Here is a 16045-nt window from a genome sequence, read left to right as displayed (position 1 = left end):
ATACAAGAGTGCACCAGCTAATTTACAGGCTTTTAATGTTTTAGCTCTGAAACGATAGATTTTTTTCAAGGACATATGGCAATCTCTTACAAAGCCATTAAAAAGCTCACATCACAGGAGATAGCAAACTGTGTGAGTTCTCTCAAATAGCTTGCAGAATTTTTTCTTATATACTGTATAGGCAAAATGTGTAGATGTTTTCCAAAGTTACTTAGAAGGCTGTGTTTTCAAAGTTGGTTTGATAGGTCCCCTGCTGGCTTTTGGTTAGTGAAGTGTTTTTAGATTTTATTTATCTATTTATCCCCACTGCCTTAGGTGTCAGCCAGCCTTCTGTTCCTTCTGGGATTTGCAACCATCTCTTTACAAAATCTTGTACATGTGGAGACAAGAGCGCTGCATAGTCATGCAAGGAAAGGAAGCTGGCACTTGAGAGAGGAGAAATAAGCTGCGAGCAATAGTTGCCCTTGCCTGCACAATCTCAAGTCACTTCCACAGAATGACAAGATGATGAAACTGAGAAATGAATTTGGCCTTTGCCATTATTCATTCGTATCATATGCTTTTCTGGCTCTGGAAGAAACCGTGATGTTTGGCACATCTTGAAAACTGACTGCACACATTTTAACTTTATAGAGCAAGAGGCGCTACTTGTGAAGTGTGTGTCCTATAAACACTCAGGATGCTTTAGCCTCAGACTCATTTTTGCCTTGCAGGTTTTTGCATTTATTTTTAAATAATCAACCACTTCCCTTTGGTCTGCATGTTGTTTCTGAAAGTGTGAATTACGGTAGGTGGGTTTACCTTTAAATGCAATCTGAACTGAATTCCCTCCACCACCTCTAATAACAGCACAGTCCTATTCATATCTAGGTAAAGGTAAAGGGACCCCTGACCCCTGACCATTAGGTCCAGTTGTGACCGACTCTGGGGTTGCGCGCTCATCTCGCATTATTGGCCGAGGGAGCCGGCGTATAGCTTCCAGGTCATGTGGCCAGCATGACAAAGCCGCTTCTGGCGAACCAGAGCAGCACATGGAAACGCCGTTTACCTTCCCGCTGTAGCGGTTCCTATTTATCTACTTGCACTTTGACGTGCTTTCGAACTGCTAGGTTGGCAGGAACTGGGACCAAGCAATGGGAGCTCACCCCGTCACAGGGATTCGAACCGCCGACCTTCCGATCAGCAAGCCCTAGGCTCAGTGGTTTAACCACAGCGCCACCTGGGTCCCTTATCTACTCAATGGCAAATCCCACTGAATTCAATGGGATTTATCTCCTGAAAAGTGTATACAGCAGTGCAGTATTAAGACTGGCCCTTAATGTTACATTTCAATTGAAATGGGTAGAGCAGGCATCCCCAAACTGCGGCCCTCCAGATGTTTTGCACTACAACTCCCATGATCCCTACCTAACAGGACCAGTGGTCGGGGAAGATGGGAATTGTAGTCCAAAACATCTGGAGGGCCGAAGTTTGGGGATGCCTGGGGTAGAGCTTACTGCAGAAAGTTCTCTTCCCTACCCCCCCAATTGTCACATGATGGAGACACAGTAAACAAAATCTACCCTAAAATGTCTTGAATTTGATTATAAGCAATAGTGTTTTGTAGATTACATAGGCATAGGCTTCAAATAATGTTGCACGGTGTATTTCTGACCCAGAGTGATCCTATTATACCGACTAATGGGGAAGGCTTGACTCTGTCTGCATGCATTAGAGAGGGCAGTGATCACTTCATCCTAACTGACATAGTACAACTGAACTACAAGAAAAATATTTCTCATTTAATGAAAGCCATAGCTCTAATTAGAGCTGCTACTGTGCTGTGTGGAATAATTATTACAAGGAGGTGTGATTTAAAGGAGAAAAGGCTCTCAGCTTCTTGGGAAGTGTTATAATGGCAGTCACAGAGACAGAGTTGCTACTTTTTCTGGTTCCCATATCATTAACAGCTGCCTGATAGGCAGAAATTCAATGGGTGTACTTTCACCATCTGCTTCTCCATGATGGGGTAAGCTGCACTTGTTGAATTTTTGTCTTTATATACAAAGGTGTTTTAAAAGTCAGAGGAATTTTAAAACAATGTGGCAACCCTATAAGGGGAAAAAAACAGTTTGCCAGCAAGCAGACACTTTTCTCATTTGAACTGGCTTTTTTTGTGCTAGAAGAGAGTTGGGGAAATAGACTAATAGTCAAGTTTTCTTAGTGTAATGCATATGTACTACTGTCTGCCAAAGTTGATTGACTCCATTAAAACAGTAATCCTATATATGTCTCATTGTCCGTGTGGCTTATTCCCAGGTAGGGATGGGAAACAAATTTCATTCAGTTCATATTTGGAGGTGAATCAACCAAATTTGCACTTTCCAAAGTAATACACAAAGTGAAATACAGCCATTAATATATAAATACTTTTCTAACTTTTGCAATACACTTCTCCAGTCAAGTAACATGTGCAAAATGCATATAGTACAGTAAAGTGTGCATACAAATGCATATATTAGTAGAAGCCCTCATGAAAAATAGTCTTTTAGTGCATATTTTTCCTAATATGTACATTATACCGGTATATATAATTTTGCCATACACACATTTGCAAGCAATTTCCTTTCATTTACCATAATTGCATTTTTAATCTTATTTCCCCCTAGCTCCTATTTATGCACACTTCCCCCTAGTATATGCATTTTCCCTTTTGGCTGAAGGATGGCTGTGTTTCAGTTTGCATATTGTTTCATGAAATGCAAATTAGGTATGTTTGTCTTTTAATGCAAACTGCATTGGATTTCTCTGCCATTTTTACTTGTGTCATTTGACAGATGTGTAAATCAGCTACAGCAGGGGTCCCCAGACTACGGCCCGGGGGCCACATACGGCCCCCGAGGCTCTTTTATGCGGCCCCCGGGGACCTCTTCTGCCCACTGCCGCTGCCCGCTCTTACTGGCGCGGCTGCCGACTTCCGACCCGGAAAAGCGACGGAAATAGCTTGTGCTCACACACAAGCGTCATTTCCGGTGTACTTCCCGGTCGGAGGAGGCTTCTGCACATGCGCACAAGCTATTTCCAGGTCAGGAGTGTGCCAGAAATAGCGTTTGCGCATGTGCGCGCACAGCCACGTGCTCCCACGCCCCCGCGCGCGCTCCCCCACCCTCCGGCCCACCACGCAATCGGCACGACGGGCATCTGGCCCAAAGCCGGGTAAGTTTGGGGACCCCTGAGCTACAGCATCTCCTGGCCAGCTACACTGGTGGCATTCACATGCAGCAGAGAGCAAGACAAATGCTGCTGTTCTTGGTTGGCGAGTATGATAGCACAGAAGGCAAGCTCCTTTGATCTGGCTACTGATGTCTAACAGCACAATCCCATCTGTATTTACCCAGAAGTAAGTCTTAATGAAATTTGATGGGTCTTACTCCCAGGTAAGATTAATTAGGATTGCAGCCTTGTTTTGGTACTTTAAGGAACCTAGCTCAAGATGTTTAGGCTGAATGTATTTTGCTATAAGGGCTAGTCATCTGAGAGATCCTGTAAGCAGGGTCTTGGCTGGTTCCAAGCTTTTTGACCAGCGGTATATGACATGCTTCTCCCTCTGAATTTTACATCTAATCAGCTACACTGGATCAAAATCAGATGGTTAGAATGAGAATTGTTTTTTTTCTAGAAAGGTTGTTGCAATGTTTGAAGGTTGGACCACGTACTGTCACACAGATGGTAAAGTGATGTATAGCTTCTGGTGATACATAAGCTTTCTGCATAATTGGAATGACACTGAGATCTCATAAATAAACATTAGATGGGACTGATGTTCACTGACATTGTGAAATGAACTTCGGGCTTGGCAATTAATGCCATCAGTAGAATAATTTGGCTGAAAAATTGCTCCAGGGCGGAAAAACAGTCCTGATGTGCAGTAATGGAGCATCTTTGAGAATAAGGCTGAAATCTTGTGCATATTTACTCATGATGAAGTATCAGGTCTACTAAATTCATTGGCAGCTATTTATGAGACAACAAATGCAGGACTGGGCTAGAAACTTTTTAAGTTGTGCGTGTGCATTTTTTATAGACTCAGGCAGAGTAATTAATAGTAGTATTAATAATTTGATTGTGATTATGTTTTGTTAAGCTCTTGAGCTTCCTTCTTTCCTCTTATAAGATGTGGTGTGAGTTGATCACTGAGAGAAGAAGAAGAAGAAGAGGAGGAGGAGGAGGAGGAGGAGGAGGAGTAGTAGTTTGGATTTGATATCCCGCTTTATCACTACCCGAAGGAGTCTCAAAGTGGCTAACAATCTCCTTTCCCCTCCTCCCCCACAACAAACACTCTGTGAGGTGAGTGGGGCTGAGAGACTTCAAAGAAGTGTGACTAGCCCAAGGTCACCCAGCAGCTGCATGTGGAGGAGTGGAGACGCAAACCCGGTTCCCCAGATTACGAGTCTACCGCTCTTAACCACTACACCACACTGGCACTACACCACACTACACCATGCACAGTGGATTGCATGGTAACTGGAAAATGAAACCATTACAGAAAGTAACAATCATCTGTTCCTACCAGTCCTGAATAGCAGTGAAGGATTCTTCACAAGTAATATCGTACATAAGGATAAATCCCATTGCTCCTCGATAATAGGCAGTGGTAATTGTCCTGTACCTTTCTTGTCCAGCAGTATCCTAAACAACGACAAGAAACAGAAGCATTAGGCATCAAGGACTCTTGCTGAAAACAGCATAATCCCATTGATCTTATCAGCATGATTTTATTGTATGCTCTGTCTGCCACAAACAGCAGAGGGCCTGCCACACTTCAGTCCTTAATGTGGTCATTGGTTGGTTGATTGCTTTAAGGATTTCTAAACCAGCTTCCATACAATATGGAAATGGAAAACAACAACAAACAAATTACAAAGGTATTATTACAATACTAAATAATAGATATAATAAAACCTTGCACAACAAAGAACCTAATCAGACCTTTGTCAAAAAGTGTTGTTTCTTGGAATCCTCTCAAGTCATTTCTGTACAGTGGTACCTCAGGTTACAGACGCTTCAGGTTACAGACTCCACTAACCCAGAAATAGTATCTCGGGTTAAGAACTTTACTTCAGGATGTGAACAGAAATCGTACGGTGGCGGCGGCCCCATTAGCTAAAGTGGTACCTCAGGTTAAGAACAGTTTCAGGTTAAGAATGAAACTCCAGAACTAATAACTGTACGTTCTTAACCTGAGGTACCACTGTATTGGCATTTTGCATCTATAGGTTTTGCACAGGATAAAAACATGACTAGAGCACTGAAAAATCAGCCCTGTTCAGACTGGACCATAGAGCTAAAAAAACATTATTATTACCTGAAGGCTGATTATCAGTGAATAAAGATTTAGGGAAGGGAGATGGGACACCATTGGGAGCTTTCATTGGTATTGCTAAAGCAGCATGGGAGTGATTTCCATCAGGACTTTTGGCTGGGCAGTCATGAATTAAGGGGCAATGTCCTCATGTGAAAATGTAAAATGAAAAGAGATTGTAAAATGAAAAGAGATTGCAAAGCGCTCCAAAACGCCCTCTCCAAACTGAGTGAATGGGAAGTAACAATGAATGCAATTCAATGCAAACAAATGCTGGCTGGGGAAACAGAATGCCATACCCAAACAGCAGAGTGTGCTAACTAAGAATATTTAGATAGATGATAGATAGATGGATATTTATTGTCATTGTACATAGTACAATGAAATTGAATGCCATCCCATAAAAAACAAAACAAAAACACAATTATAGCCACACACACCCGTTACAACTCCCCAAGATCATATTACCGTACAGTGGTGCCTCACTTAACAAATGCCCTGCTTAACAAAATTTCCACTTAACAAAAGGTTTTTTCTAGCGGAGGTTGCCTCGCTAGACGAATTCGTTTTACGAAAAATTCGTCTAGCGAATTGCGGTTTCCCATAGGAATGCATTGAAATTCAATTAATGCGTTCCTATGGGCAAAAAAAAATTCAAAAAAATTTCAATGCATTCCTATGGGATTCGCTAGGCGAATTTTTCGTTATAAGAAAAGACCCGTGGAACGAATTAAATTCGTCTAGCGAGGCAGCACTGTATTTAGTTACAGCATTTAAGATGGTTATATAGCTCTTGGATAGAAACTGTTTTTTTAATCTATTCGCTCTTGTTTGAATTGTTCTGTATCCCTTGCCCGAAGGCAAGTATAGTCATGCATGGGGAAATGCTTTTGGACCTGTACTATCCTGCTTGGTCATAACTTGCTCCTGGGGTCCAGCATTGTGTGAGCAGCTCAAGTTTTAATGCATCTGAGAGGTTTTGCTTTTTATCTCTATCAAGCTTCTGCCATCGTTGAAGCTGCAGAGTAGTGGTAACTGCCTCAGTATTTACAGTTGGGATGTTCTTATTCCCTACCCACTGTCTGTACCTTGATTTGTCTCTTTTAAAGGAGACATATTAGGTGCCACTTGTGCAATATCTGACGAAATAGTATATTCAGTATGTGTCTGCGAATATCCAGTGTTAAACAAATAGAAACAGCTCTGCTCCTTTGATTTCTCTCCCTAGCAACATTATACAGAAAATCATTGTGCCTTTCTTTCACCCCTCAACCGACAGCACTGTTTCTGTTTCCCAATAAAATGATTTTTGTTACCCATTTCTTGAAAACCCTTTTAGCACTTTGGGGTTTTCTTCTCAACCTACCCTTCAAAAAGCAGGACCGGGTCCTATAGCATCCCCAAGCCCTTCACCTGATCACAAAAGGCACCACAACTCCTTTGTTTATCATTGTATTTGTAGGGTTTCCAGATCTTGTAATATTTGCAGAAGCAGCGTCATTAGAACAAGCAGCATTCATCTGAGCGACACCATCTCCCTACCACTTTATTTCCCCAACGTCTGGTTAAATGAGCTACTTGCTTCCATAAACAGTCACTCCTGAGTGTAAGCCTGCCAACCTCATCAATAAACTGCTAGGGAATTCTGATAACCTATTGGGTTACGGAAAGGGATAGAAATATACATGCCATGGGAAACATTTCATGAGATTATTATTTTGCTTTGAGGATTAATCATACCTATTTTATTCTGAGCACCTCTGTGCCTAAGCAAACACTGAATGTCTCCAGAGAAAAACAATAAAAACAATACAGTACTTCAAAATTAAAAACAAAAGACAAAGAATATGTTTTCAGATAAGGTTTGCCCCTTATTGCTATCAATATCTGTTGTACTAGGAATGTCCATGCTATACCCTAAAAATCACATCACTTTGGACTGGTGGCTGGTAAAAGAAGTTAAGTTTCCACTGGAAAATTTTCCACACATGGCACCTATTATTATAATTCAGTCTGCCTGTTGTTACTCATGACAACGTAAAATGGAAGACCTGCAGTTAGCATTTGGCTGTTGAAGGCAGATATGTTTTACCTTGAGGTGATCTCGGGGGTTGGGGGGATATGCAGAGAAAAAATTACACTTTTGAGGACATCCCAAAACAGTAATCCTATTTCCTAACAGTTATTTAAAGTGGTTGCAATTAATCTTTCTGGCCTTCACGATGCCTCAAGAGGTGATGGTTTGAAAATATTTGAGAATTACTGGAACAGATTGCTTAGCAGTTTTATGACAATAAGGCAGGCATCCCCAAACTGTGGCCCTCCAGATGTTTTGGCCTACAACTCCCATGATCCTTAGCTAACAGGACCAGTGGTCGGGGAAGATGGGAATTGTAGTCCAAAACATCTGGAGGGCCGAAGTTTGGGGATGCCTGCAATAAGGTCTTGTTTTCTGAGATGGCTCTCCAGCTGAACTGGCAACCTAGAAGTGAGAAAGCTTTGACAGCATTTTAATCTGTTTCCCCTCAAAGTTCAACATGTAGACCAGACATTCAAAGTGTTTACAAATACATGTTTGTTTTTTAAAAAATCCATTTGCACATATTTCATCCATCTCTCAGCTATCAGACAGATGCTCTGAAACAGCAGCAGAAAAAAACGAGGGCCTTATCTTTAAGGCGCACACCTGATGTGTACAGCCCCTTTTCTTCCCTGCTGTGTCCAGGTTTGTGCTGGTGGTATTTTTCAAAAAATCAAATGGCAGTGTACGGGCTTTCAAGCTCCACTTTCTAAAAGGTTTCATGCATTTAATATGATTAATGGAGAAGTCTCCTCTTTCTTCTACACACTCCAGGGGGTGAAGGAGACTGAAAGGTAACTTAGCCAGGAAATTCAGCAACTGCCAAAAGAGCTTTAAGGCAGGGATGGTGGAACCTGTGGCTCTCTGGTTGGAGAATAATTCCAATCATCCCTGGCCATTGGTCATGCTGGCTGAGAGCTGAGGTCTAGCAACATTGCATTCAAGTGCAATTTTCTGCTAATAAACACATTTTTGTATGCTGTTTTGACGAATGTACACATTTTAGCAAGGAGTGGAGTTCCTAAGATGATTGAATGGCACATAGTTTGCCTCCTTCCATCAACTCCTGCAGCCAAGCTGGTGCCAAATGTATTGCTCTACTTTCCTTTGGACCACATCAGTGAGGCCAAGAGGTGGGTATTCTCGTTAGGACAGCACACTGCCCAAGCTTGCAACCTAGAGAGATCACTTTGGTGTTGCTAACGCAGCAAAAACAACATGGAAGGCAGCAATTATGAGATACCGGTCTCTGCAGACACAGCAGGTGCTGTGATTCTCCAGCTTTTTGAGTTCACTCCATTTTCTTGTTACAGACAGAAGCCAACAAGAAATTTTTCAGAAGGTGCAAATTTGATAGATTTGCCCTTGAATGCAAACTCAATCGAATTTCTCCCCATCCATAGTGCTGATGTTTCAACAAGCAGCCTTTGTTGCCATACTCCTACTTCCGTAATAATAAAAGCAAATGCTTAGGGCTGCTTAATGCTCTGAATGTAGGAGTTACGCGTGTGCCAGACTTTCTGTAGATTAATGTAATTCCTCTCACAGCCTTCTCCAACTTCAGCTTAAAGCACCTTGGGATCCAATTATGTTGCTGAAAAAGGGGAAGGAATCTAATCAGTCCAGCCTCTTTTCATAATTCTCCCCCAAATATCTCCAAGACGCTAACTCACCCCAGCAAGCCTCTCCAATGCTGCAGGAGCATAGCTGCCAAGTTATCCCCTTTTTTAAGGGATTTTCCCTTATGCTGAATAGGCTTCCTCGCGAGAAAAGGGAAAACTTGGCAGCTATGTGCAGGGGACTCTTGGAGAGGTTTGGAAAAACAGCAAGATTCAGGGCTGATTTTAATTCCTCTCCCTCCTCTCATGAACATGACTGAATCCTAAGGTTCATTAAGCTGAAGTTGGACACCAGTTGGCAAAGGCTGGGGGAGAAAAATTATCTTAATTTGCAGAAAGCCCTAAACACACATAAGCCCCACTCAGATCACCAAGTAGCTACAATTTGTTTTTAATATTACAGATATTTTGCAATTCTGTTTAAAAATTAATAAATATTTAGTTATTTAAAGAACAAACTACAGTTTACTCCTGTAAGCTAACTGGAAGAGGAAGGGGAGGAGTGATCAAGGGGCAAGAGGTGGAGGGGGGCATGAAACTTGGCATATTTTCTGCTGAGCTCCACCTATTGGTGTGAATGGCAAGCAGCAGAATATGCAATTAACGTGTTGAGTGAAAACACATAAGTGTGCTGACCCTAATGTGCTCTTTGCACATACATTAAAAATGGATCTGAATGACCCAGCTGCAAGATAATGCCCCCATGTACACAGCCTTACGGGAAGTCCCATTCAGTTTGGATATGAATATTTATCCAATCAAAGAATGTGGACCTTGGTTATATATATGTGAACCTTTGCTCAGCTGTTAGGGCTTCTGCCAATTAAAGAAGTATAGTTGATTAATTGAATGCCTTTCAGTCAATGAATTGGTTAATTTATTGCTTTAAGTTTATTTACCAAAACCTCAATATAGGTGCTTTTTAGAGATCCTGAAGGATGCTAAACTCAGTGTTAGGAAGATAGGCCATCTTTCATCATTTCATTGCAATTCTCTGTTGTGGTGACATCCCAACCAATTAAAATTCACCCTTATTGATTAAAATAATCCCATACCTATTAATCAACCAGCTTGCAGTCCCTAGTGATAATCCCACAGAGTCCACTTTTAAAGGTCTGAAAATAGGACTTTCCCCATAATTTGAGTGAAATGATGGATGTGAATCTACTTCATATAGGTAGTGGAAAGCACTTCAGAAATTCTTCATTCACACACTTAAATCACACTTCATTTACCGCAAGAGGAGGCATTTGTGGCAGCCGGGAATGAAATGATAAATAGGACAAGCCACTCTTGCAACAGAATGGATAAAAGCAGGAGTTCTACACACACACACACACACACACACACACACACACACACACACACATACACTTGAACAATCCTTGGGTTGTTAGGAAGGATTCTTAGTGGCAGACGGGCATGCATTTGTGGTGCTAGCAGGAAAGATGTATATATAACTAGACCGACATAAGCCTATACTGTACGTTTTTCACTTAGTTTATGTTGGAAGGTCAAGTCCAACTACTCACAACCACCCCTTAATTCTCATCTCTCCCATGATGCCTTGCTGTCAGGAGCCAAAGTCAGAGGCAGCTCAGCAATAAAACATCTGGTGTCAGTGAAGTTAACTCTTTATTCAATGAAACCAAAATCACGAACACTTCCCAGTAGGTCTTGCCCCACTGAGGCAGTTGTGAGAACTGAAGGTCCCTGCCCTCCCACAGCTCTCTAAGCGTCCTCCACTAGGTTCCTTCCCCAGCAGCCTAAGGCTGCTTTGTCTTGTCTCTCTTTGCTCCACCTTCTTCATTCCTTCATTCGCAGTGGGGAGGGGAGCTGGTCACAGCAAGAGGGGGAAACTCCCTTGCTTCTTCAGTGGCCTGCCTCCACCCTGCCTCTTGGCGCCCTGCCCCTGCTTCTGCCTCCAATTCTGGACTGTTCTCTACCACAGGCTCTTCCTGCTCCCTAACCCTGCTCCCTCTTCAGCTTCCGATACCTCCTCCTCCTCCTCCCCCCAGTCTGTTCCTTTTTCTCTCGCTGACTACTCATCGCAGTTCCACTGCCAATCCCCTGGCTCTGAGCCGCCTTCCCTTTGGGGTTTCCCAGCTGGTGCCTCCCACCACTGCTCTGCGTCCAGTCAGTCCATGACACTTGCTTCTGAAGTGGCAAGTGAATGCAATAGCTTTAGCATTTTGAGGGGTTGTCCTCTCTCAGATGGGAAAACAAATGGATATTCATATGGAGGGAGATGGAACGGAAGCTGCGACTCAGAAGGCCTCAGTCCACTTCTAGCCTTTGTTGTCAAAAGTTGCTCAACTGGAGCTCTCTACAGTGACCTTCCTTGCCCTGTGGACCCCTTCACCGGACAACACTCTATTTTTCCAAAATCCACCTTTGCTTTTGTTTGAAGTGCAGCAGCAGCGATCATTCAGTTTATAACTGTGTTTGCTCATGTCTTGCCACCTTTGCATCTCCCTTCCCTACTGCCTCCCATGACCTCTTCCCCCACCCCATGCTTAAAATGTAAATTGAAAGCTCCTCTGAGCATTGACTTGTTGTTGGGGTTTTGTTTCTGTTTTGCTCATGGCACTCTGCAAAACCCAAAGCATGCACAACACTAATAATACGAAACAGCAAACCAAATGGAACATTTTAAGTATTCAGTTTTTACTTGGATGTCCCACATTGCCCTCACCGAATTCTACCAAATTAGCAACAAAGAATTATGTTGGTGGGCACTGGTCAACCTTTGTTCCTGCTACAACCTAGAAATAGAAATGTTCAGGGGAGGGGAGGATGAGTCAATGGCTACTATGAGAAGCAAGTGATGTTATGAATCACTTTGAAAGCTGCTTTCTGATTTCACCTGCCAGCAGCAGCAAATTAACCCCACACCCACCGGGTCACTACCAGAAAATGTCAGTCAGTGCAGAGCTTAGCTCTCCTGAAAACACTTCACTTCAAAGGAATTAATTGTGTGATTTCTCTCCTTCTAACAACTAATCATTCATTTTCACAAAACCACAGGGAGATCAAGCAAGGAGGCTCAGTGGTTTAGACCACAGCATCACTTGCGCCCCCTACTAATGTGTATATAGCCACAGGTTGGTCCAACATGGGAGATATGGGGGCCATTTTTGTCACATGGAAAGGTTGGTCAAAATGGTAGCTTGTTTCCTCTATTTCCTCATTTTAAATGCCACAAAATCAGTACAAAATAGGGCCTGTGGCAATGAAGGGATGGGTGTGACTTGTGAGTATAAGGTACTTCTGTAATCTCAATACAGACCTGGGCTATGAAAATCTGAAATTGACTTATCACATAGAAAATGTTTTAGTTGTTGTTGTTGTTGTTTGGTGGGGGCTGCTGCTGCTGCTGCTTTGAAAATACAGCAGGGATTAGCTACTGCTTGCCAGTTCAGCCGATCAAACAGCAAGTGAGGTAGAAAACACAGCTGCTTCCTTCTCAAACATCTTCTGACACTGATTATCACTTTACTGGCCTGTTACAGATTTTATAGGATTTATGAAACAGTGCTGTGAAGAAAAAAACTACAACAGAATACATAGTGAAGTGTGTGTATACGTGGGGGCAGATTTGGGTCATAAAACCTACATATGCATGAAAATACGGCAGGGGCGTAGCCAGGATCAAAACTAGGGGGGGGGCAAGCCATGGTCGTTCAGGGGCGGGGCCAAGGCACAGAAGGGGAGGGGCCACAAAGTGGGCGGGGCTAAAGGGCCAACGGGCCTGATGACATCGTGGCGGTGGCAGCAGCGGCCACCTTGTGCTTCTGGGGCTGGTAGCGTTGGCGGCTACCCTGCTTGGCTGGAGAGGACGGGAGGGTCGGGCAGGCGAGAGGGGGTGGCAGGGCGGGCGAGGGCGAGGCAAGACACGGCCGCAGCCACGACGGCTCCGAGGCGTTGCTGCATATCAGCATAATATTTCAACCATGGTTCAAGCCCCACCTTAGGAAAAAAATCCTGCATTACAGGGGGTTGGACTAGATGACCCTTGTGGTCCCTTCCGACTACAATTCTATGATTCTATTGATATATTACCATACATATGCATCATTCTGCTTTCTTGAATTGTCCTACTCCTAGGCATAGCATCCAACTCCTAGAGGCCTAGGTGCCCCCCCCAATTACTGGTAAATACCGTATTTGAAAGAGTCATCCCCCCATGTTGATGGGCTTTCTATGTGGGGCTTATCTGCCCCCCCCGTATTTTATTAAGGATGGAAGAGGGAGGGAAGGAAGGAAGAAATAGAGAGATAACTCATATTTGTGGGTGTCTCTGGATGACGCTGTGATGCTGGAACTCTGCAGCAAGAGGACAGGAGGGTCGGGCAGGCAAGAGGGGGTGGAAGGGCGGGCGAGGGCGGGGCAAGGCATGGCCGCAGCTACGACAGCTCCGAGGCGTTGCTGCATATCAGCATAATATTTCAACCATGGTTCAAGCCCCACCTTAGGAAAAAAATCCTGCATTGCAGCGGGTTGGACTAGATGACCCTTGTGGTCCCTTCCGACTACAATTCTACGATTCTATTGATATATTACCATACCATATGCATCGTTCTGCTTTCTTGAATTGTCCTACTCCTAGGCATAGCAGCCAACTCCTAGAGGCCTAGGTGCCTCTCCCCCCCCCAATTACTGGTAAATACCGTATTTGAAAGAGTCATCCCCCCATGTTGATGGGCTTTCTATGTGGGGCTTATCTGCCCCCCCATATTTTATTAAGGATGGAAGAGGGAGGGAAGGAAGGAAGAAATAGAGAGAGGGATAACTCATATTTGTGGGTGCCTCTGGGTGACGCTGTGATGCTGGAACTCTGCATGTACAGGAGCCTTGTAAGCAGCTTTCTCTCTGCTTGATTTACAGCAGGCACGTCCAACAGGTAGATTGTGATCTACCAGTAGATCACTGGATGTCTGTGGTAGATCACTGGTAGGTCACTGGCACCCCTAAAAAAAGCTCACCCAAAATTTTCCTCCTCCCTCAAAAAAGTTGAACTATGACCTGAAGCCCTAAACAAAAATGGGCCTCCCTCCCTCCTAAAAGAAGCTCAACAAGTTTGACCTAAACCCCAAAAAACAGGGCTTCCCTTCCTTTAAAAAAAACTCAACAGCTTTGACCTGAACCCCCCAAAAGGGGGTAGATCACCCCCAGTTTTAAACTCTGAGTAGATCAGAGTCTCTTGGGAGGTGGCCACCCCTGATTTACAGTATACAGATGCAGGAGGAGGGGCAGACTGGAACACCAATGCTTTTTATAAACATCACTGTGTCTGTCAAAGCTACAGCCCCCCCTTTCTTATTCACTTCCTTTTAGCCTTGCAGAGCCACCTTAGTCAAATTGAATCCTCTGAGTCTGCACCCTCATTAAATCGCCAATAGAACTCTTAATGCTCCTGAATGCTCATTAACAAGTCCCACTTAAGAACAATAGGGTGAAATGGTCAGCTATCAAATCTTGCCTGGGGATATATGCTCCATTGTCTTAACTGCTTAACTACTGGTAGCCACTTTGCTTTATTTATTTGATGTGTTTTTGTTACTGCTGTGCCCCCCCCCAGCAAGCGGAGACTTAGCTGCTCTTGCTAAAGCAAAGCCTTTTCCACTTCAGTTTTTGGAGGGGAAAAGTGCTGGTTATGGTCTGTAAAATACATTATTATTTTTGCTTCTGGGGGGGCAGCTGCCCCCTCCTGCCCCCCCTGCCTACGCCCATGAAATACGGTAAATTCCTTGAATATCAGTGGAATTGGCATCCGTGAGATGAATTTAGGATCAGACTGTAAGATTGCTGCTCTTTCTTTAATGCTGATTTCTAAACTGATTGAAAAGTGGGGTTATACACAGGGATTAAAACCCCAGCAATTTGAAATGGATGCCGTTTTCTGTCTTCACTATCAAAGCACGCTGTGCCACAAGATACAAAAACACATTTTGATTCTATTCAGGATCTGACTTTGTTTGTTTTTTGTTGTAAATTGCTGTTATTTATGCCATTTTAAACTGATATTAATGCTGTATTCTTAGTTTTAGATTTTGATTTATGTGGAAATTGTTTTCCATTTGGTTGTGCATTTTTTGATGTGGTTTATTTATTGTTCGTGACTTTTGTAATTGTGTAAATCTTGTCATGTTGTAAGCCGCCTTGAACATTGTTTTCAACTGTGGAAAGGCGGCATACAAATAAAAAATGAAATGACTGCAGCAGTTTCTCTTTAGCACCAAAACACAAGGGAAACTGTTAGCATATACAAGAAATGAGCAGTGTGGAGGGTGAAGCAATCAGTGCGAATGATTAGTTTGTGACTAGGGTAGTACAAACCATGTTTAGGTAAGTAATCATTTCACATTCTGAAAGGAAGACATAACAGCAGTATTAGATACAGACATATTTTTCCTTAATTTATTTAAAAATGCCAAGCCGCCACCTATCTGAAACAGGTAAGGGATATTGATTCCCACTGAACAGAGGCAGCAGTTATATCTGCAGGGAAAACATAGCTGTTGCTTGCAGTTTAGCACCACACTGTATAGCGTTTGGGAAATTTCTCATTTCAAGCTAAAGGCTGGTTTAAATTAGACTGGGAGATGCACGTGCCCCAAATATATATAGACAAGAACAGTTGTTGTGAACCAAAGGGCCCCACAGGCCTCTCTATCCACCAAGCCATGCCTCCTCTCCCCAAGCCATACCCCTAATGGGCCTTGTTCTGGGCCTTCAAGTGCTCTTGCCTGGCCAGAATAATAATAATAATAATAATAATAATAATAATAATAATAATAATAATAATAATAATGGGCCTTGCTCTGGGCCTTGCTCTGGGCCTTCAAGTGCTCCTGCCTGGCCAGGATAATAATAATAATAATAATAATAATAATAATAATAATAATAATAATACCCTGCCCATCTGGCTGGGTTTCCCCAGCCACTCTGGGCGGCTTCCAACCGAATATTAAAAACAGTACAGCATCAAACATTAAAAACTTC

General features: G+C 43.1%; 1 protein-coding gene across 2 annotated transcripts in view; it reads right to left on the bottom strand.

Moving 5' to 3' along the window:
• The window catches only part of RAB3B (RAB3B, member RAS oncogene family), a 50000-nt gene that overhangs the window by 9116 nt on the left and 24839 nt on the right, over positions 1-16045 (bottom strand). For both annotated transcript variants that reach the window (XM_035122707.2, XM_035122710.2), the window contains exon 3: positions 4550-4668. In XM_035122707.2, the coding sequence (XP_034978598.1) occupies positions 4550-4668 (119 nt within the window). The remainder of the gene's footprint in view (positions 1-4549; positions 4669-16045) is intronic.

This window comes from Zootoca vivipara, chromosome 7 (genome assembly GCF_963506605.1).
Source record: "Zootoca vivipara chromosome 7, rZooViv1.1, whole genome shotgun sequence".
NCBI classification, from domain to species: Eukaryota; Metazoa; Chordata; class Lepidosauria; order Squamata; family Lacertidae; genus Zootoca; species Zootoca vivipara.
This window is presented reverse-complemented; position numbering and strand designations above follow the sequence as displayed.